Consider the following 23,992-nt stretch of genomic DNA (forward strand, 5'->3'; position numbering starts at 1 on the left):
GATGTTATACTCATTGTAATCGTAATTATATATATTTACAAACAAACATCCTATTGTAATTGTATTTTGAATTGAATTTTAGTAAAACATATGGGTTTTTCCGTCACGACAATGAAAATAACAACATCATATGTGACAATTCGACAGCTGTCAAAGTCATGCGTATTTTTTTTTATCAAAGTCATTGTTTAACATGCTTCAATATCAATTGATTATATCAGTTGAATTACAAGGGACATTAAAGAAGTAACGTTTCAAATAACTTATAATTAGTGTGAGCGGACAAGCATGTTCAACAGTCAAGAGCGATCTTACGCAATTTATTACAAGCTATACGACGCATTATTCGTGTTGGAAAATTTTAGTTTTGACACACTCGCAGAATATTGCCACACGGATTTTAATTTGTATAGCAATTATGTAAAATGTTCATGTATTTATATTAGTAGGAAAGTTATCGGACTAAACATGGCCTAAATATAGAAGCCGAAATAAAAGTATGTTAATTTTTATGCACAATACACAAGTTCAGCACGTACACACGGTCACAGGAATGCTTAACACATGAATTTGTCAACGAGTGTCAAGGCTCATTCGAATTGGCGTGTGAAATTTACACTTGTGCAAGTTCATGTGTTAAGGCATTCCTGCGACCGTGTGTACATCTGGTTGCAATTTTTTTGCTTCTCTTTGTTAATTTGTTTGGTGAAACAATGCCTAGCAATTAGTTTAAGTGATTAAGTAAATATATAATTTTCATAATTTACAAATAAATGAATACATAAATAAATAAATAAATGAATTACCACAAGCCTGAGTTAGTGTAGTTGCTCATATATTTTTTTATATTATAATGTACATACGTTTCAATAAACGAAATTAGTAAACAGTCTATTATACGTGTTTATCGGATAGATATTAAGAAAATTACATTGATTAATATTTAGTGGAATATAATTTTGAATGATTTTACATACATTTTGCATTCTTAATAATTTGTTTGTATATTTATAAACAAATAGTAAATACATATTAAAAAAGTTATAAAATTTTTAGTTAGAAATATATAAATTACAGAACGAGAATAATAGATTTACATATTATGTACACATATACACATACACAGACAGTATTAGTATATATTTTATTTTATCCAACAAAAATTAATTATTACTCACAAATACAAATACTGTACAAAAAATTATATTAATAATACTCCGTGTAAACTTACTAACAATGAAGTAGACATTTAGTCGTGAATAATTTAACATTAATTACATTTGATGTAATCAGAATGTATTAAGTAAAAGTAATTTACGTCACACTCTTCTTCTTTTTTACATTTTTCAAATTTTATTTATTTATTTAAAAAAGCTTATTAAAAAATTAGATTATTTGTTTCAAAATAAAATTTAATGCACAAAAAGAATACGAAACTCAAAAAAAAACGGCACGAAATTCACTACTCTTCTTTTCCGAATGACAAAAAAAAATCTAATTTTGCAAGTCAATATAATTTCTGATGTTGATAGATCGTGCTCGATTACAAAGCAAGTTGCAGATGAGATGATGACTAATCTCACGTGCATCAGTGTGTATCTAAATTATTGATTATTGTCAGCCAACAATCTCCAGTGTTGTTTGATTCCATCACGATTTTCGTGCCGAATCTGAATATGATAATAACGATCCTCGAGGTATATGAAGCAACCTGTGGACTCTGGGATCATCGAGTTCCCATCGGAACGTACTATGGCGAATAGCAACATTCTTGCGGCGTTTGCCATTCTCCTGATTTCTTTGTCTTTAAGTTCGGCTTTTATTCAGCAAGACCTGGGCATTTCTCAAGATTTTGAAACATATTTCGACAATGAGCAACAGTTTCTTCGGGAAAAAAGACAGAATAATTTACAAGATTTATTTGAGGAAAAGCAAGATTTTGTAAAATTGGAAGAAAACTTATCGGAGGCTCAAACCATTCATGAGAAAAGAACGGTCGGAGAAGAAAAGATAAGCCAGATAGACGACAAGAAAGACGAAGCGCAGGAGAAATTGAGCACGCCGAAAACAAGCAACGATATCAAAGAAAATGTTCAGGTAATTATAAACATATGTATCCTTCTTATGTATTATTGAAAATTAAGAACAATAAATAAATCTAATGTCTTTCTCCGTTTCTTCTTTTTTCAGGATGATACATTTTCGTACAGGAATATGCACGATTTCATTCAAGCAATGATTCTTGTGGACGAATCAGGTATCATTGAAAGACTGCAAAAAATGCAAGAATTAGAGGTAATTAAATACGAATATTTGTAAACAAAAACTATATTGTGCAATAAGAAATTCATACAATTTAGCAAATTAAACTTAGAACTGATACTTATAGATAGAATTGATATTTGTTTTTAAATAATAAAAAATTATTTTTTAAATATTTTAAATTAGTTTCACAGTTTTTGGTTAAAGTCTAATTAAATAAAATTTTCTATTTCTCAGAATTCAACAAAATGTTATTTAATTTATTTATAAAATAATCGTAATTATAAAAAATAATGAAGTACAAAATATATTTTGTTATATTTTAAAAACTTGAACCATTTTAGAAAAACATAAAAATATAAAATTTTATCATGATATTGAACTAAAAATATAATTGTTATTTTGTGACACATAATGGTTGATTTCTAACAGTTTTGGTTGGAAACCTATTTTGCCTGACACATTTTATGTACATTTAAAATAATTTATAACAGAGATTTAAAAGTGCAAAACTTGAGTTGCTTTTTTTCTATAAAATTTTTAATTAAAAGTGTCGCAATTAAAAATAGCGCTATATTTCTTTGTAGAATGCCACGGAATCCGAAAAACTCAGCAATTTACCGAAACGTCACGCATCCGCATCCGCATCCGCTTCTGCAACTGCAACCGCAGTCACCAGCGATCTATTGGGGGGAAACCTTTGGGATGCTGTTCCTCTAACTGATTTAGACTCTCATTCCTGCGAGGTCGAGTCCATTGAATACGGTCATGTGCATCTCTCGGGTATAGTCGTACATGAGCTCTTTTGTGAGCTGAGAAAATTCTGGCATTATATTCTGATCATCTTGCGTAACCTCAAGGAGGGACTCACTTTGGGACCATTGGTTGCCGGTGAAGCCATCGTCTCAGGCAGCCACGGCATCCTTAGTCGCTTGTTACATTACATCCCGCATGTTTTCAGACATATCATCAAAGAACCTCATCATCTACTGCTTCTACCTGATATATTTTGTGATGCCGTACCGTTCCCTAGCATCACCGGTGCTATTCATCGAGTTAAGCACGTCTTCTTCAAGCTACTGCATTTCGTGCGCGAGTTGATTCATGGACATATTCGCTGCGTTCTCAGACACATTTTCCATCATTTGGGTACGGGACTGCGAGAAAAATTGCACGGACTTTGTCTAGGAAAATTGCATCATTTGGGACTTCATTCGGCATTTCCATTAGAGGAATCAGTTACATCTGTAACATCTGCAACGGCGACAGCAACGGCGACAGCCACGACAAGTGACAACGTGATTCCGGATTATCACAGATCATTGGCGGAAGTTTTAACTTCTCTCCGCGGTTTCTACAACGGCTATCATGCGTCCGGAATACCTCAGCTAATCAGAACCGGCGTGGGAAGCATTTCCACGTCCTCGGCAGTCTCCACTGTTAGATCATACGTTTCCAGATTGCCTTTCTCGAATTACTTTGGATGTGGACAGAACGCCGCAGTGACGAGTACGGCGACCAGCGCGGTTAGCACATCAAGTGCGTCAGCAGCTTCCGTTGCCACGCCAGTAATAGCACCAATAATGAGTCCAACAATAGTGCCAATAACACCTATTGTTGAATCCGAGATTGCGAGCGCTTCAGCGTCCGCTACTGCGTCCGTTGTCACCGAAACGCAGCCGCTGATTGCACCCGTCGTTTCTGTGGCACCAACGGTATATCCCTGCGAACCAACATCCATTGTTCCGTCTGATGTTTCGGCGGCTACAGCAACAGCGACAGCGACGGCGACAGCAGCGGCATCATCACCGGTAGAGATTCCACTAATCGAACCAGTGCCCATTTTCTCTCCAGCGATCGACACCGTTGAAAGCGCGGTATCCGCAAGTAGCTCCGCGAGCGCGGCGACTCTTACCGCGCCGGAAATCATCGCACTTTCCGCCAATAATCCTGGAAGCACTGTGACATCGACCGCTGCAGCGTCTGCAGCTGCTTCGAATGTTGTCTCGTCTCCTTTACCGTTCAGCCTACCACAATTCAGATACAGACCCAGGCCCATTCTATCACCCGTCCTGTCTCCTGCAGCAGCAAGTGCATCTGCCGTTAGTAGTGCATCTTCATCTTCGACAGGCGGTCCGACTTTATTTATACCAAATCAATATGGTCTAAACTTCAATCGTTATAGACGTCCGCTGTTTCGTCAACCGATTCATTCTTCTGTGCCGTCGGCTGCAGCCGCATCGGCTGCAGCATCGGCCGCCACGTCATTAGGAGGAACTTCAGCTAGCACAGCTAGCGCTGTTTCCTCGTTGGCTGACAACTTGAATTTTGTCTTGCCTAGGCAGGATATCATCGGTGCTCTGGGATCCGATTATCTACTGCCGGGCGACGTTATTGCCATCACTTTGAAAAATAGATCAGTTCTATGCGGTCACGTGTTCGATGGTAGCAGCCCGATTAGGTTCAGTTTTCTCAAGCCGAAGCTACGAGCTTCGGTCATTCGCAATGGGAGACGAATTTGGAATCTCTTGCCTAGACATTTCAGAAATCCGCAATGTGTTAGGAGGCTTAATAATCCTCTTCTTTTGCGTTATGGTCAACACTGGCTTTAATAGTCTCTAGACACTTTATGTATAATATATCATACATATAAAAAACTAGTCCTAAATCATTATATTGTGTATGCAAAATGCTTGTAATCGAATCAATTGTGAATAAAGATGTACTTAAAGTTGATTGCATAATTATGAGTATTTAATTTGCCAATTGTTTATCTTGATGTTAGTTATACAATTTAAGGATTAGTTATGTTTTTTTTTCTTTTTTTTGAGGCAATTTATTTTGGTAAAAAATAATTTTTAAAAAATTGATTTTTTTTACATAATTGTAAAATAAAATAAAAATAAGTCATAAGAATGCTCTTAAGTTTCAAATAAAAATTTGTATTACATATAAATACTAATATTTATTTATCATGTATCATGTATCAATATAAAATTTTATTAAAAAATAGTTATAATATATAAAAAAACACATAGTTATCTTTAAGAAAAAATATGATATAATATCATTTCAGCTACATATTTTTTCTTAAAGATAACTATGTGTTTTTTTTACACCAATTGATTTCTCTCATTATTTTGTGCATAAAAGTGTTGAGGTAAGATAATTGAAAAATGAATATTTAACGAGATATTTCATAGTTTATATAAAATTATGTCAAATTAAAGTATAAAATATCTCTTAAACTATTCAATTCTTGGCCATCTTACCCTTATAACTTTTTACGACGAATATTGTGAGGAATCAATTTGTATAAAAAAAGTAGGATAGTTCCATTTTAAAAAATAAAGATGATCTTCAAATCTCTGAAGCACCTCCATCCAAAGTCAAATTAATATCCTTATCTTTTTTGCCTCTCCAAACTCTACAACTTTTATTTGAAACACTTTTTACCAAAACGTCATGTTTTCGAGTTATTACATTGTAAAAGTTAAAGTGGAACACTCTGTATAAATAATTTTAATAACTTAACGTGCGTAAAACCACTGATTTTTAGCATTGCGTTTACTTTTTTCTTTTTTATATTTATTCACATTAAAATATTTGATGGAATTTTTTATTAAGTTAGATGAAAACAAACTTTGTATTTGATTTGTGAAAAGTATCGGTATGCATTTGGCATGCATGTTTGCACAAATGTGGCAAACGATCATACATCGCATACATGATAAGTTGCAATATTCATTTCAGATAAGAAATATTTTGTAATAATTTTGTAATAGTTATTTTGATAATATGACGATAAAGAAGATACATGTGTCATAACACACATAAATTTTCTCCACTTTACTTAAATCAAATAAATATGACACTTGTGCATATATTAAAAATGAAGTTATTAACATCGCTAAATATATTTAATTTCCAATCTTTCTTTTTGTTAGTACAAATATTTATCTATTCAAATCAAGCAGACGTTAGTAATATGCAAATTCATATATTGTTTTAAATATATATCTTAAATATATATCTTAAATTATCTTATCTTAAATAATCTTATATATACTTATATCTTTAAAATTCATATCTTAAAATAATAGCATGATTTTGTTGACATATTTAATTATATTCTTTATAATTTTAGCTAAACATATAGTCAATCTGAATAGCAATAATACTGAAACATACAGTAAAATAAAAAAAATTTTTAGTTTTGATACTTTTTTCTCAATATGTGGATTATATAATCTAATGTTTTATATATAATATAAATTTGCGATAATATTATAAATCTTGTGATTTATATGCAAATTGCTGCACTTTGAGAAACAAAATATCTGAACAGCTTTTTCGGATGTAAAAATATACATGAAAATTTAGAATATGATTTATATAACGAGTGGTGATTATAGTTTTATTATTAAACAATATATTATTATAAGTTTATAGAAATATTACCAATATATGCATATATTATAAATTCTAACAGTATGCGTACGCAATTATTATGCATACTTATTTAAGTAATTGTTATGCGGTTTCGCAATCACGCAGACTGGTTAAAAAATTCGCTGACGAGTTATCATATAACGCGAAGCGTAACACTGCAACAGTGTATCATGAGATAACCTGTTCTCTCGTATTGATAATTACCACTTGTACAAGTATTGATTTGAATAAGTACACAAGAAGAAATCGTATCATCTCGATGCAAATTATTATTGACTTGTTGATTCTTCACCACATGTTAACAATATACCGAGAAATGATCAAGTTCCAAGAAATTTATCGAGATATCATCAATAAAATTATTGAAAACATTATAGACATTCTAGATACTACAGTGGAGTAAAAAATTCAATTTTTTAACTTTTTTATACTTGAAATTTGATAAATTGTTATCATCATGAAATAAAAAACAGAATTCTTAAAAGCATATTTATTGCAAGATCTCTAGATATTGTAATATATTGAGATTCATTGTTCAATGCTGATATTTATAGTGGTAAATAATTTTCAATTTTTGCTTATTAATATGACGTAATTAATTATCTAAACCTGTAATTATCTTAAACCTTTAATTTTTTTTATACTATTTTATAGAATATTCTTTTAGTGTTAAATCAATGATTTAAAATATGTTTCAAACTGATTTGAAACAAGATCATGATAAAAAATATTAAAAAATATACAATTTACTGAAAGAATATGAAAAATTTATTAGATTACCTAAATATGAAAGAAATTTATCAATGTATGTTACCAATACTCATTGCTAGTTACAGATAATGTAAAAAACATAAAAAGATAAGAAAGTAATAAAAATAATATATAAGAAATATAATTAATATAATAATTTAATTTAATTTATTATATATATTTATATATTTATTTATATGGTTTATTTACTAATTGTAAATAATTTATTTCACGACACAAATTATTAAATTGATAATATTATATATTATAAAAATAAGAAATACGTATGTACGTATGTATGTATATGTATGTTTATTATCTCTTAAGGAAATAAACAGATTAAAAAATTTTAAAACATTAGTTTTTTTTGGCATTTTTACTAGCATGATTTTTAAAGAATTTTTTTTTTTGTTGATTATAAATTAAAAAATTTAAAAAATTAGTAAGGAAAGAAAGAAAGAAACATGAAGCAATGCATAAACAATCGGAAAGGCCGGAGTTAAACCATCGCGTGCAATATATCAAAACTTTATAAATATATCTTTTTCGAAACAATGTTTTTTGACAGTTTTGCAAATAACTCAAAAACAGACAAAGATATTGAGATATTTTTTTATTAAAAAAAATTAAATTTTTAATAGATCTAATTAAATATTATAGTAAAAATCTTTTTCATTAAATTTTTATTGCAATAAAAAGCATTTAATTTCTTCAAGTTTTCTAATTTTTTGCCGCCATTTTGCAAATTTTTTCTAAACTTTTTTTAAAAATTAATCTATCTTTAATCTCAAAAAATGCTGCTTTACTAAAGAAAATGGCGTTTGGTTTTTTAATAATTTAAAATTACAACAATTAAAAAATCTTAATTTCTGCCGAATTACGATTTACAATACATAGCAAGATGAAATAGGTTGAATTGATTTTAAACTTCAATATTTTAAAAATTTTTAATATATTTTTTATATTGCCAAAACGTTGAATAATTAGCCTGATTTTTAAAAATTGAATTTTTATTTTGTAACAATAAGCTAGAATTTGTCTAACTCGAATTTTTAAATCGTCAAACCTTTCTACCTTCCTTAAAACCCAGTAAAACTGAATTTTTTATATAAATATTTTTTTAATTTCCTCAAAGTAATATAAGTAATATGAAGAATTGTTAACATTATGGCGAGTGAAAATATTAGGGTTGCAGCAAACGTGTGCCATCAATTAAACTGAGAAACAAAATTGAAACAAATCATCGATGACATGTTTTTCCATCTACTATCTTTTGTGGACTGTTGCAAGTTGCTGATTAACGATATACTCATCGTATTTTCTACCGGAGTGAAAAAATGTACGTCAGACTTAATGCGATATCTGGCATAATTTTGTCGAATTGGTAATTAACCGTATTAATTTATCATGTGTCTTTATCACGCATACACAAGTACACGCATACGCTATTCAAACCAAGTTAGCGCAGGTGTGCCATCTCAAATAATGGATCGATTAATGAGAGCTAAAATAAAACCGCAAGCATGCCAGCAACAGGTATAATAAACAAGTTACGACTAATATATAAACGTATTCGTTCGAGTGATTGTTACTTATCACGATTCCCGATCTTCGGTTTCTCCGGCGTAGCCGGTCTTCTGTCTCTTCGATCATATTGTTTTAATTTTTCCAAATTCAAGATGGCACGCATTGTTTTCCTAGTGACTGTGTTAGCGGCTCTGTGCTACATAAGCCAGGTATGTCATTAAAAATGCAAATACTATACAATTCGGCGAATGTCAGAAAATAGAGAAATTTGTATTGATGATTAAAATTTGTTAAATGTTACATACGTGATGTGATATTGAAGAAAATTGAAACGCATTGATTGTCAATGGACTTATATATAAAATTTTGTTATTATTCCAAATAAAACTATAAGTTTTAAAAGTAATATAAAAAAACTTGACATTTGCATAAAGATAGACAATGATGACAGTTACAACAATGTATGAAAAAACTTATAAATAAGCATCTGAAAAGCATCAAATTGTAAATTTATTTTATGCACTTTGTGGCGTTAACCAATAAAACCGCGTTTGCAGGCACGTGACATTTTTCAAATTTTTGCTAACCTTATTAATTATTATTTATATACATGCTCACACATATATTTTAGTAAAAAATAAAAAAAAAAGTAATTTTTTTAATAAGTAAATTTAATCTTAGATATATACAGTCGCTTCCGCTTAATTACATCACCGGTTTATCAGGTAATTCAGGCAATCGTTTATTTGGGACAAATCTTAAAAAATAAATTTTAATAGATAAAATGACCAGGGTTTTCTTCGTTTATTTGGGACAGTATGCCGTATAATTGGGATACTTGCCAAACCTGGAAACATCTCATGCAGAATTTAGCGGGTTCATTATTTAGAAAAATTATAATATTTAACAGTAGATAACATTAATCATGTTTACATGCTATGCTATTTATATATAACATAACAGTTTGTTATGTTATTTCGAAGAGAGATGGTAATTAATCGTTCTTGTGACAGTAATAAAATTAAATAAATGTACATATATAGAAAAGTGGAAGCACTTTAAAAATATTTTATATTAAATTCATCCTTTATATTTTGTTATTTAATTTATTTGAATAAATAAGTCGTAGCTTTGTAAAATGCTAAATAAACTTTTTCACTTTTTTAAATTTTGAAATCAAACTTAGATAATTGAGGTAGCTACTTAATTGGGTCAAAATGATACGGCCTGATGTGTCCTAATTAACCGGAATTGACATGTACATTAAGCAATAATTATAAATATTTGTTAGAAATTAAATAAATTTCTTTTATATAAACAATTTTTACTTTTAACGTGCAACAGATATATTCATTTATAATTAAAAATATATAATATTGCAATGTTTTGGATAATATATAATATATAATTCTTTGTGTGTGGCTTATTAAGTGTGACTTTTAAAATTTTGTAATATGTATATAATTTATAATTATAACGTATTATGATTTTATCTATATTTGCAAATAAAACAACTGTTGTTTATATAATTCCTTGTAGGCTAATCCGGTGCAAGTAGAAAGCACTGAAGATATGCAAAATGAACTTAAATCGGTGTCTGATATTAAAAACAAGATATCAGAAAAGTTTGAGGAAATAAAAGATGAATTAAAGAATACATTAGAAAAATCGAAGAAGAAGTCTGATAAATTTCTAAAACAGCTTATAGAAGAATTTGGGTCAGACAAAGGGATTGTCAAGGAGACCTTGAAGACAATTATAGAAAATTACGAGGAATGTAAGGAAAAGTGGGTTGGAAATGTAGATGAAAAAGTAAAGAAAGCTCAAGAACTGCTCAAGAACTCAAAAAACGAAATCCTCCAGAAGTTCAATGACGTTGTCAAACCTGAAAAGTTGCGTGAAATATTAGAGAAGCTCACTGAAGAAGCTAAAGGTAATACCAAGGATATTTTCAAAGAACAGTTTGAAAGAATGGAAGCTAAAGGAATCGAGTTAAAGAATATTTTTAAAGATAAATTGGAAGAAACTATAAAAAATATAAAAACTAATGGTAAAGAAGGTCTAAAGGATTTTCTTAAAGCTGTAGAAGAATTGAAACAGAAGGCTAAAGAGTCAAAAGAAAAGCTGCTAGAGAAGGTAAGATCTACACTTGATCAGTTAAAAAATACGCGCAAAGATATTTTGGAGGGTTTCAAGGAAAATGCTGAAAAATATGTAGAAAATGTAGAAGCAACCATCAAAAACAAGCTAGAAGATATGAAAAAAAAGGGCGAAGAACTTCAACAGGAGACAAAAGAACTGATTGAAGATATTCGCAAGAAATTAGGAGAAAAACCTAAAGAGCTCAAGGGCGAACTACAAAACAAAATCACGGACCTTCGTAACAAATTGAGTGAATGGAAGGAGAAGGCTGAAAATCTGATTGAAGAGATAAACACAAATGTGAAAGAATATGAAAAAGAGCTTTGCAAGAAGCTAGAAGACGCTTTGGAGAAAGCCAGTAACAAAATTAAAAAACTTGGAACAAATATGAAAGAAGTCACTAAAGAAATTAAAAACGAATTCACTGAACAATTCACAAACACAATAACTGAGATGGAAAATTTCATTAAGAAAATTACCAAGAAGTTTACTGAGATTGGCGAAGAACTCGCAAAGACCGCTGAGAATTTCAAAGATCTATTGAAGGACAAATTCAAAAAGGGCGGTGGAACAATCAAAGACACTGTCAAGGACATTGCAGATAAAGCAGAAGGAATTGTTAATGAGTTGAAGAAAACCAGGGATAGAATTTCGGACAATCTAACAAAAAACGCAGAAGACATCATTAACAAATTAAACGAGATGCGTAAGGACGCCAATAAAAAGACGAACAAAGTAACGGATGCAATCCGCGGCTTGTTCGGATAATCAGTCTCAGAGCAGAAACACAACTCAGGTTATATTCAACCAAAGTTAATGTATTCTGAAGACGCCACATATTCTAATATTAAAGATTTTTAAAAATTTTAATGTTATAATTTTTAAATTTTCGATATCTTAGTATTTTACAAATCAAAAATTAAGTTTTTATTAAAATTTAACAGATGAAATTCGCAATATATCACGTTTTACTCTAAAAGTCTCAGAGAGCTAATTATTAAGATTATCTTGTGGCATCTTCAACTTAATATAATTCTCATCTATAAAATTGTAATCCATGATACGCTTATCAAAGTTAACACTTATCGAATAAAATTAAAAAAAACGAAAAAAAAATTTTTTAAAACATGCGTTAATACCGTGATGAAATTGATATTATCAACCACAGTATGTACCACAAAATGTTTAATAAATAAAAAAAGTTACCATTGTATGAAGATACAAAATTGTTTTCATGAATATATTTCACACTTCATTAGATAATATGTATAATATTAAAAATAGGCAAGAAACCATTGTGCAATTTTAAATTTTCGACCAACTGTTTGTCAAAATTAAAGAATACAGAAGAATTAGAGAAACAAGGAGAAAATAGTATTTATTTTATATTAATATCTTATTAACAAGTAAAAATCATATACTATTTTCAAATACTATTTTCTATCTGTTTACATACACATACACACACGCGTGCGCGCGCACGCACTTCTTTAAAAAATTGAGGGACTATTTGATTTTCGTTGAAAAACAAGGCCATTTTTAAACGGCTGTAACAAAAAGTCGTATCAAGTTTTTTAAAAAGTATTTTAAAGTTTCAAATCTCTACTTTCAAGTGAATTTTGCAGAATTTAATTATCTTTTTCTTTCTTATTTTAATTTGCAAAAATAGAGTTCAAATAATAAACATTTTTGCTGAATTTTACGAGAATGCACACCATGGAAAAAAAATTTGATGAAAGTTTTATGACATATATTCAAATAGCTTGAAAGCTTCCCTTCAATTTGAGTGGTTGACAGTTAATGCATCATTTTTTGTCGTATTATCAAGAATTAAAGGAAAAATGGTCTCTAAACTTTAGATCTTTGTATCTTTGTAAACAATTATTGTACAGAAAAAAAGAAGTAATTTTAAAGCTAACAAAGTAATTTCGCAAATCCGAAAGATCTAATTTTAATGAAATTTTGCACTTATGTAGATGAAGTAAATACATAAATAAAAAATTTTTTGATTGATGCTAAAAAATGATTTTAAGAAGTAAAACAATTTTTTAAAAGTTTTTGACTTTTTTTTTTATATATTAACATAATTATTCAAAATATAAAAAAATATGTTATATACAAATTTTATGGTTAAACTCTCTGTTTATTGAGATCACAATAACATTTTGAAATAATTATTTTCAAAAATTTTGCCCTTTATATCCTTTATATGAAAGAATGCCTTTTGCGTTTTAATAATATAACAAACAATATTTTAATTAAAATGTACTAATAATCACTTATATACAACTGCAATAGTTAAAAAAAAAAACTTCTGGTGGATAACAGAGTATGTATCAAGAAACACAATAGTGTTTCGCGTTAATCTGTACTGTAGCTAATACCATGATATTCATAGAATCTTCCACACAATGTATTCTGGGAGCATTTCCTGTGAGGCATAAAGATCTTTACCACACATATTAGCAATACAAATATGTTTATTACAGTTATCTAAAAAAGACTTTTACTATATTAATACTAACAGTATTCTTTAAGTATATTTTTTAACGTCTAATCATAATAATCTTTAGGGATGCACCGGATACCGGATATGTATCCGGTTATCCTGTATTATCCGGCCTCTGCCGAATAATACTGAATAGCCGGATATTTTCTTTTATCCGGCCGGATACCGAAAATCCAAATGCGACTAATGCGAGTATTACCGAAGAAATAGCTAATGGACAAGTTGAATTTCAAAGAAAACTTAGTGACAGATCTAAGAAAAAAAGGCAAATATATCAAACTGAACTCAAGAAATATTTAGTATTACCGCTAACAAAAAGGACAGACAATCCCATATCGTGATGGAAAAAACATCATTCTAAATTTCCAAATTAAAAAAATCTTGTTTTGAAATATTTAAGTGCTCCACCTTCTTCAGTAAATTCAGAAAGACTATTTAGTTCCGCAGGGAACGTTTACACAGACCATCAAAATAAATTACATCCAGACAATGCAGAAATGCTAATTTTTATAATAAAAAATTTAAATATTTAATTTTTATTTTTAATAACTGTTTAACAATCAAGAGAATTGACAATAAAATATTATTTTAAAGTAAATAATAATATTTTCTTTTCTTTATTTAATTGATAATTAACTCCATTTTTTAAATATTGGAATGTTTCTGCCGGATAATATCCGGTTTATCCGAAAAAATAGTGTCCAGCCGGATTATCCGGTATCCGGTCGCGAGAGTATACGTTTATCCTATATCCGGCTATCCGGTAAAATCACTATCCGGTGCATCCCTAATAATCTTCAAAAATATCCGGAACACATTATTTTGAAATTTATTTCAAAACAAATCTTTTTTCTAAACATAGGACCAAAGTTAGTTTTATTATAAGATTCATGAAATAGCGATTATCCAAACATTCGTGACATAATTGATATAATTATTTTGTAAAACAAAAAATTATTTTGCATAAGACACTTTTTACACATAAACATCATCTTTGTGATCAATTTGTTTTATAAATGTATTATATTTATGTATTGCATATACACTATTATATGTTATAATATATATTATATTTATATAAATATAATTTTCGTATCTCACAAGTATATTGAAGATATTTGAATAAAATTAACATCGTCAAATATGTTATTATTGACTTTATTTATTATGCATCCATATACTGGCGAATAATTACCTTCGTTGTTACTTTGTAATACAAGACGATGTAAAACAAGCTAGTCGAAGTACTGCGCGGAACAAGCGCAGCATATATATAATGCAGCACACATAACATGGTATTAATAATTTATTTCCCAAAACTGCTATTTCAAAAAATAAAATTATTATATATAAATGGTTTTAGCATAAAAAACTGTTTAACTTTTGTTGTTACAAAAATTTTGAAATTAGCAAAGATAATAGAGAAGGGTGAGAGTATATTAAAAAGTATATCATTTTTTGGAAAATCTAAATGCACGATTATAAAGAGCTTTAAATACAATAACATTTTCATTTAAAATATATTTTTTATATTTCTTATAGTTTCGATATTCCCTCAAAATCAAAAGTCTGTCTCTCTTGCGCTGTCTCTGAGGATTCCAGTCTACAGATCTCATCTGCGCCCCTGTGCAAGATGTGTCCGTCTTCACTTGCGCTCTCGAATCTCGGTTTTAATCGGTCTCTGGCGACACCGCTGATGGAGATCAGCGTTTGAGATCCAATTGTGCGGCCATCTGGCTCGGATGATATAACGCAGGCATCAGTTTACAAAAGTCTGCAATTTTTGCGTGATATCTGCGAAGATGCACCATATTTCACTCGCGTAGAGCAGTATGAACTTCACGTTGGAATTGGAAGATTCGGATCTTGGTACGCAAGTTGATCTGGCCCGAGCCAAATGTTTCGGAAACTCGCGAAGACGAGTTCCAACTTTCTTATCCGGATGTGGATACGTCGATCTTGGTGCCGCCGTCCAGCACAATCTAGCTGCCAAGATACTGGAAGGTGTCAACTTTCCCAATCGGTTGACCGGCTACCGTAAAGTCGGAGGGATGGGCAGCGTTCAGCTCCATTGACTTTGTCTTCGCGATACTGATGTTCAGGCCCACTGCCTTCAGAGTGGGTGGACAGATCATTGAATCTTTCCTGCATATCAATGCGACCATTAACACGATGTCATCGACAAAAACAAGGTCACTCAGGTGCTCCATGCAGATAGGACGTTAGAGCAGCCCCCTATTTGAAACGCTGTCGACTGTCTCAACCAAAATCTCATCGACGACGATGAGAAAATATAACGGCGACAATACACATCTCTGCCTCACCCTGGCGATGACCCAGGTGGGGTCAGATAAGCCCTATAGGTCAGATAAGGCCTATAATGATTCGTTTAAATGACTTGTTCGATTTGTTCAAATGATTCGTTTCAGGACTTACTTGTTATAATAAATATTTAAATATCCTTATTATACATTGCATTCAAATAATTTATTTGTTATTAAAATATTATTTAAATTTATATTTTAAATTGATTTGATTTAATCTTTAAAGTTTGACATTCAGTTAAGCTAAAATTAGAAGTCAGATTAATGTTTTGATGTATTTAAATAAAAATTTCAATAATCTTACTTTAATTATAATTATTTTAACTAACATAATAGAAAATGATCTTCAAATAAAAATAAAAATGATCTACACCCAGGGAGAAATACAGGTCGAAGAAACGTCTAATAGACATCTAATAGACGATTAGATTATATCTTAATAAAAGGAAAAAATAAGAGGAGAATTTTTAAATTCTTAAATAAACTGTGGCAGCTTAAAGTTTGAAACTTATATTAGATTGAATAAAATTGATTCGTTTTAGTTTATTTATTTTGTACAAAACAATAGATAAGTAATTTTAAATAAAAATAATCAATAACGATTGTATAATGTTTAAAGTTAGAATAGATGCAATATCAAATAAACAGCATTTGAAATAGCTCTCTGCCCTCTGTTTAAAAAAATGTAAGTCTGTGGACGTCATCGCGGAGTCAGCAATTCATATTTACATACATATATGTGTATGTACATGTACATTCGTCTAAACATATCTTTATCCGGCTGATGTAATGTCTCGTGGAGCAAAGAACAGATGCCGTTTCCTGTTAATCAGCTCAAATTGATAATAATTTTGATCTTGCCTTGAACTCTGATTTTTGCTTAACATTATCCAAAATCAGTCATCGATTCATTTAATATTGTATGCAATTTGCTATAAAGCTCATCATATAAGCTGCATTTAAATAATGAAAATATTAATCAAAATATGATAATAAAATTAAATTTTTTACAACTATAATAATTTAATATATAATGTAATCATCTTTAACTAATATAAATGTTATATAATTAAATTTAATAAGCTCTGAATGCCTTAGTAAATACAATAGTTTTTGTTAAGCTACAAGACCAAAGTTAGTTATTCATGCAATTTTATATTCTATTTGTTTATATATTTTATTTGTTCATATATTTACAAACGTTTTGGTCATTCTATAAGATAATTTTTAGTGTAGAAATTATATTGAATTATACTGAAAATGATCTAATGAAATGACCAAATAGTCCAATATATAGAAAGTATTGTATTTATAAATTGTATAATCTTACATCACAGAATATCGAAATGACAAACATGGAAGATTTTTTTTCAAGGTTTTCGTCTACTGATAAATGAAGTAAATATAAATATGTTAGTACAGTCAATCGATAAGATATCTCATATCTTGTACATTTGTAAGAAAGAAACAGACTAGAAAAAAGCGTGTAAGAATAACGTCTAAAGATTAACTTAACTAAGTCTAACTTGGAATTTTTGTACTTTTTATCAGCGAATATCAAGAATATCGAATCATTAAATTATTAATGTGATAGAATAATTTAAAGATAATTAACAAATTCAAATGTTAATATAATTCCAAACAAACATTGCAATAATCAGAAAAAAAGCATAAAAAAATCTTTAAACCTCTTAAAAATCAAATAATCGAGAAACAACAGTGAGATTTGAAAAATACGGTTTTTAACGATATTTCTGTTAGCGATATAAAAAATCGTAAACTACTTCATATGTGATTACAAGTCAAGTGTGTACTATGTAGTACAACAAATTTTCAAAATTTTTTGTTTAAAAAGATAATTAAAAAACTGATATTAAGTATAATCATTTTTATTTTTTTCTATAAATTACTCTTTATAATAATTTTATACTTTTCTATAAATATATGATACTTATTTTTTATAATAGCATTATGATCAACATTAATTACTTAATTTTATTTATAAATTTGTTTTCTTAATGTCAATAATTCTGGTCCCGCACGTTATTAATATATTAATTATTTTATGCATAAGTAAAATCGTTCTCTCATAACCATAAAAAAGCTTATAACAACATCCCAATAATAAAAACAAATAGAAGTATAAAAAACAACATGGATTAATTTACAAATATAATTGCCTACGCGTGAATTGTTGTGCAAGATAAACCATCGAGTTTGGTAATTAACTGACATTGAGTTGAAAATTAAAAACGCTAACTTATTAGTGTTAAAAGCAGAACTAAAAGCAATATATAATATGCATTTCTTTTTATATGTATGTGTATGTGTGTATTATTTATGGCTTATTTATTCAAATAAAATTTTATTTAGATATTTATTAAAAAATTTATATATGTACTTTAAATTATATTCAATATTGTTTGAATAAAAAGTAATTAATTACTAGCCTTTTCTAATTCACAAAAGTAATATTACAAAAAATAATCGCCTTTTTATACAAATTAAAACAATAATAGAATACTAATTATAATTATAACAATTAATAAACTAATTAATTTACAATAATAACCTTATTTTCTTCTTTTATTCGATTTTACGACTAACATGTCACATAGTTATATATAGTAAAATATTAAGTCTTAAATATCTCGAAATTAAATTTATGATTATTCCAGTTTCTGATAATGCTAGGCATTTTTCATTGAGAGTAGAAAATCCAGACTCAGAGTTTTTCTTTAAGAACGTAACGAGAGAGAACGCAGGTCGTTGTCGTCGATAATAAGCACTTTGCCCCCTTTGATAAGAAATGCCTATAAAAGGGAATGTAACGTTCATCCTGCGCATCAGTCGTTTTCTAATCGACCGAGAGGAAAATACCAGAGCAAAATGAAGTGCTTACCTGCGATTATCGTAGCCATTGTTCTGGTTACAGCTGAGGCCAAGGTTGTGCCAACCAGTGAAAATCAACAAACCGACACTCAACCAGTCCAATTCAGCGATTACATCAGAGAGGCCCAAAATAATCTAGCTGCAATGACAAGTCAGCTTCAGGAACATTTAAACTTGCCTAATCGAGATGAGTTTTTCAACACTATGAAGGAACACAGTACCAATTTAGCCAATAATCTCCAGTCATATATCACAAACACGACAGAAGAGGTGAGCGAATTGTAACAATAATGTACATACATTATATTTCGTGTTTAATATTTTTTTGCAATCGATCATTATTAATCAACAAGGCGAATGTCTGAGTAGTTACAGTAATTATTTTACTGTTGTAAATTCATTTAATAGATATTTATCGCATATATATGATACATTTTACTTGTATGGCGAATGGGGATTAAAAACTATCTTATTTGTTTGCAGTAACATCTCTTGGTCTCTTCTATCTAAAAATACACATTTTTTTAAATTAGAGGAAAAAATCATAGCGACATTGTTTAATTCTTCGCATAGAATAGAAGTTTGTGCTCCAAGTAAATTAGCAAGAAAAATTAATTAGCTTACCGATATCTTGGATCGATTTGCAGTAAATATTTGATATGGATGGACATTTTGAAAAAAATTAATCGTCGAATTGCGAAAACAACAAAATTTGCAATACGATTTAATATAGTACATTTATAATATATTTATTTTAAATATTATTGATATTGATGAAGCATTTTTTCGATGCTTTGTGCTATTAGAAAAGAATAGAATTATGCCTGTAAATACATAAAAAAGGAGTCTTAATTGAACGATAAATTGTCAACACGTTTTTCGTTGTTTTTCCACTTGCAAAATTTAATAATATCTGAAGAAATTCTAAACTATGTATAATGCTACTTTTCTTTCGCTTTTTCTTTCTTAGTAAATTATGTCAATTGATAATTATGCACCAAAATTGTTTATTATATTAACGTTAGAATAAAAAAATGTACTAAAATCACGTACAGTTTGTATGTGATAAAAATGATAGCAATCTGATCGAAAAAAATGATAGAAAATCTTACAAACTTAATTTATTGCAACTGATTAGCACATTTAAAATTGCATAAGAAATATTACAATCAAAGATCAGCATAAACAAGTAATTTAAGAAAAAAAATAATAAAAATAAAAAATTTAATATATTATTATTTCGATATCTTTTTGTATTTAGTTTTATTATAATAATTTGAAATTGAATTAGTTATTATACGAAATTAATTCTGCACGATACCTTATAAACAAAATATTTTAACACATGCATTTTAAGATCCTGAAAGCTTGAAGAAAGAAATGCATCAAAAAATAAGAAAAAAGCATTAAGATAATTCAATTTTTTAAATTAATCTTGTATTTCTCGCACCTTTAAATTTAACATTATCGGCTTACATTCGTCTATTATTATTATTAATATTTATTTTAAATTTAAATTTCTAATCTTTTAAATATATCTGTAATTTAAAAAATCTTGAAATATTCGTGCAGTTATATAAGAGATTATTTGTAGGTTAAAGCTAAAGCCCCCGAGCTCGAAAATCTCTGGACAAACGTGAAGAACAAACTGTCTGAAGCTGTTGAAAAATTGAACGTTAATCCCGAGACTGCGGAACAGGTAGCTCAGCTGCGTACTAAGTTTCAAGAAGGTGTCCAATCCATCGTGAGCGAGTCCCAGAATGCCTTTGCGATTGCTAATGAAAATGCCGGCAAAGTGCAAGACGATTTTAAGAAGATCGCTAAGCAGATAGCGGAAATCGCAGTGCATGAATCTCAAAATTTAAGTAATCAGTTGCAACAAGCAGCGACGCCACAACCGCAAAATTAAGAAGATCACTTCTTAAATTATTTGTGTATGAATATCGTAAAGAAAAATGCAAGGAAATCGAATCTCGAATCAGCTTGATAATCTCACATTGTATTGTAAACAGACTTAATAACTGATGAATGATTGTTATCTAATAAATATACGTGATCGATTGTCCATGTCTGTACTTTTTTCAAACTTGTAGTCGTTTATGCATTATTATAATAAGATTCTTATTTATACACCTTAATCCTATCTTGCAGAGTTGTTTTTTAAAATGTTTTTATTTCTTTCTTATTTACTCTTTTATTTTTTTCTTTACAAGTTGTGTTGCTTTTACAATTGATATATAATGTAACATAAAAATTATTATTAAGGATGTATTGGCTATACAATGTTAGATAAAAATCGTAGAAATTAAAAATAATATATTCTTTTACACTAAAAAAATCAAGTAAGTAGATTTAGATTGTGCAGAAAGTTATAAAATTATAAATTAACAAGAGTTTTAAAGTTGTAAATAACAAAGGTTTTAGTGGCAAAAATATTTCTGAATAATATATTTTTTTCTAATTAACAAAAAAAGAAAAAGAAAATATTTTTGGTGGAAATACTGAAATTAACTGCAAGAAATAAAATAATAAGCAAAATTATTAAATTGTAAATGTTAAAATAAAATAAAATAATATTAACATAAAATTAAATAATTTTCAAACTAATCAGTAAAATATATTTAGAGTTTTGGACAGATATTCAAAAGAAATAATAAAAACATCTATAAAAATTTTACGGCTTCACCAATATGATGCATATGATATGTGATGTATATATTCTTAATTGAAACAAATATAGTTTTTTAATATAAACGTTGGCTGAATACATAATAAGAAGCATTAATTAATGGCATTTCATGTCAATTTGCAAAAAAATATTAATTAACAATTATTTTTTAGAAGAGAAATCATCGACATCTCGATGAAAAGTATTGATCGGCTGTACAATTGTTAAAATCTTTTTGTAAATTTCCTTCATTCTGAAAAACTGGGAAATCATTGACATACAAAACATTACGCCAAAAAATTAAAGAAGTGCTTTAAAACTTACGAATTATGCCGATTTTTAAGAGTATTTTTAAGAGTAAGAGAGACCGTATTTCAGGTTCGGGGGATCATAGAACATATTTTCTAGATGCGTTTTAAAGGATAAAGCCTCAACTTTAAGATGAATATGATTACATTGTCTGCCCTATCAAATTGTTTTTTTTTTTTGTGAAGACCAAAATCGGATTGTGTATAAAGTCTAAATTCCTGACCTTGTAATCTTCCGCTAAAAAGACAAGAATGAAGCGAAAAATATTTCCACATAGGCTTTGAAATCGAAACTCTGCCCTTTACAATAACGCAAGAAATATTGTTCTACCATACTTAGCCCCAATACAATAAAATAAATACAAAATAAATAAAAATTTATTTTCACGAATCTTGCAAATATTTATAATTTATTTAAAAAAGCTGTCGTAAATTTGAGATATTTATGTGAGATATTTTTTTATTAAATTATTAATTGAACTTTTCTTATATTAAGCAATTTAACTTTTTAGTGTTATTGTCACAAAAAAACTATTAGATCTCAACAAACTTTGCTAACGCAAACATAAAAATAAGACAGCATTAAAAATTGATTTCCTGGATAACTGTATGTGTAATTAAAATTATTTATATTTATTTTTGGTTATAGTTCTTAACAGATCAATAAATTTTTATAAATAAAGAAATTAATAACAGTCTTACAGTTATTTGTTTCTTAAACAACTTTCTACAGTAATTTAAAGATTGCTTTCTATAGTAATATAAAGATTAAAAAACATTGTGTCTGTTTTATAACGCAATCAATGCGGAAATTATTTTATTTTTTTCTCGCATTATTAAGTTTAATAATAGGTGGCATCGTCATAAATGATTATACCTATTCAGCAGATTCCACTTTGATTTCGTATTGTTAACGTGAGGCAATGAAATTGATTCACCAGAAAAATTTGCCGATCCGAAACGACCTGAATCCATGTGTTGTTCTAAATTGATTATAATTTTATTTAACACAAAAACTTAGAAAATGTAATTATTATAAAATTAATAAGAAACTTCTTATTTATTGTATTAAGATCACTTCTTTAAAAATGTTTATTTTATTTGTAGCAAAATTAGTTTTAAAGCAAAAAAAATATTAATGGAACAGTTAACATTTCGTCCACCAATATAATACGCTGATGCTCACCTTTTATAAAAGACTGAGAATCATCGAATCGTTTCATTGTTAGTTGAAACCTCGATATTGATAAAAGAGAGAGAATACATCTACTTTATTCTTATTAGTTATTATTTTTACAAAAAGTATTAAAACCTTGGAGTTGTTTCTTACGAAAAGACAAGACATAAATGTATTTTTTGTTAAAATGAAGATATTTTTTCTGATTTCTATTATGTATACGGTAAGATTAAGTTAAGTAAAAGTACTGAAAGTATAGAAAGTGATAAACAAAGTATAGAAAGTGAAAAATTGATAAACAATTCTTTTAAATATAATTTGATTAATATAATTTGATTTGATTAATTGATATATATTGTTATTTAATAAAAACTTTGTCAAACAGATATTATTAGCAAGTGCTATCAATCATCCATCATTAAACGACAAATCACAGTTACAAATAAAAGGAGCTGATGATGAGAGATCCGGAAAAATAAATCGTGAATTCAATAAAATAATTGAATTTGTCAATATTTTGGGCCAAATGGATAATTTTATTTATGACAGAACAAAGAACGTTATTAGCAAGCTCAACGCAATGTTTCATGTAAAAGAAAATGGAAGATATCGTAGATCTCGTTCTAATTCATAACAAGCAATAATTCCTTAAAAAGTAAGATATGAAATTATTAAAATATATTAATTTATAAGGTGTAAAATTGTTTTAAACATATTTTTTATAATTATTTATATAATATATTTATATTATAATGCTAAAGTATTTTAATTAATTCATAAATCTAATCATTCGCATATTTTTATTTGAGTTATATTTTTGTAAACTTTTAGTTTTTCTATTATAATATATAATATATTATTTCTTTCAATTATTATAATGTTTAATAAGTGTTTTTTAACATTTTATATAAAGATGTATTAAATAAATTATTTTAAGCTAGCAACATAAATCTGTATTTATAAATACAGATAAATATAGTG

General features: G+C 28.4%; 3 protein-coding genes across 3 annotated transcripts; all 3 read left to right on the top strand.

Moving 5' to 3' along the window:
- The first annotated feature begins 1,686 nt into the window (after positions 1-1,686).
- Positions 1,687-5,006, top strand: LOC105668189 (uncharacterized). The gene is made up of 3 exons (XM_012360421.1): positions 1,687-2,097; positions 2,191-2,295; positions 2,850-5,006. The coding sequence occupies exons 1-3, from the start codon at positions 1,702-1,704 to the stop codon at positions 4,872-4,874; spliced, it is 2,526 nt and encodes an 841-aa protein (XP_012215844.1). The 5' UTR covers positions 1,687-1,701; the 3' UTR covers positions 4,875-5,006.
- Positions 5,007-8,587: 3,581 nt separating this feature from the next.
- On the top strand, positions 8,588-12,359 carry LOC105668183 (uncharacterized protein PF3D7_1120000). The gene is made up of 2 exons (XM_012360418.2): positions 8,588-9,200; positions 10,531-12,359. Exons 1-2 carry the CDS (start codon positions 8,988-8,990, stop codon positions 11,899-11,901), a joined length of 1,584 nt encoding a protein of 527 aa, XP_012215841.2. The 5' UTR covers positions 8,588-8,987; the 3' UTR covers positions 11,902-12,359.
- Positions 12,360-18,840: 6,481 nt separating this feature from the next.
- Positions 18,841-20,923, top strand: LOC105668188 (uncharacterized). Its single transcript, XM_012360420.2, has 2 exons — positions 18,841-19,128; positions 20,453-20,923. Exons 1-2 carry the CDS (start codon positions 18,856-18,858, stop codon positions 20,765-20,767), a joined length of 588 nt encoding a protein of 195 aa, XP_012215843.1. The 5' UTR covers positions 18,841-18,855; the 3' UTR covers positions 20,768-20,923.
- Positions 20,924-23,992: the final 3,069 nt, after the last annotated feature.

This window comes from Linepithema humile, chromosome 4, assembly GCF_040581485.1.
Source record: "Linepithema humile isolate Giens D197 chromosome 4, Lhum_UNIL_v1.0, whole genome shotgun sequence".
Classification (NCBI taxonomy): Eukaryota; Metazoa; Arthropoda; class Insecta; order Hymenoptera; family Formicidae; genus Linepithema; species Linepithema humile.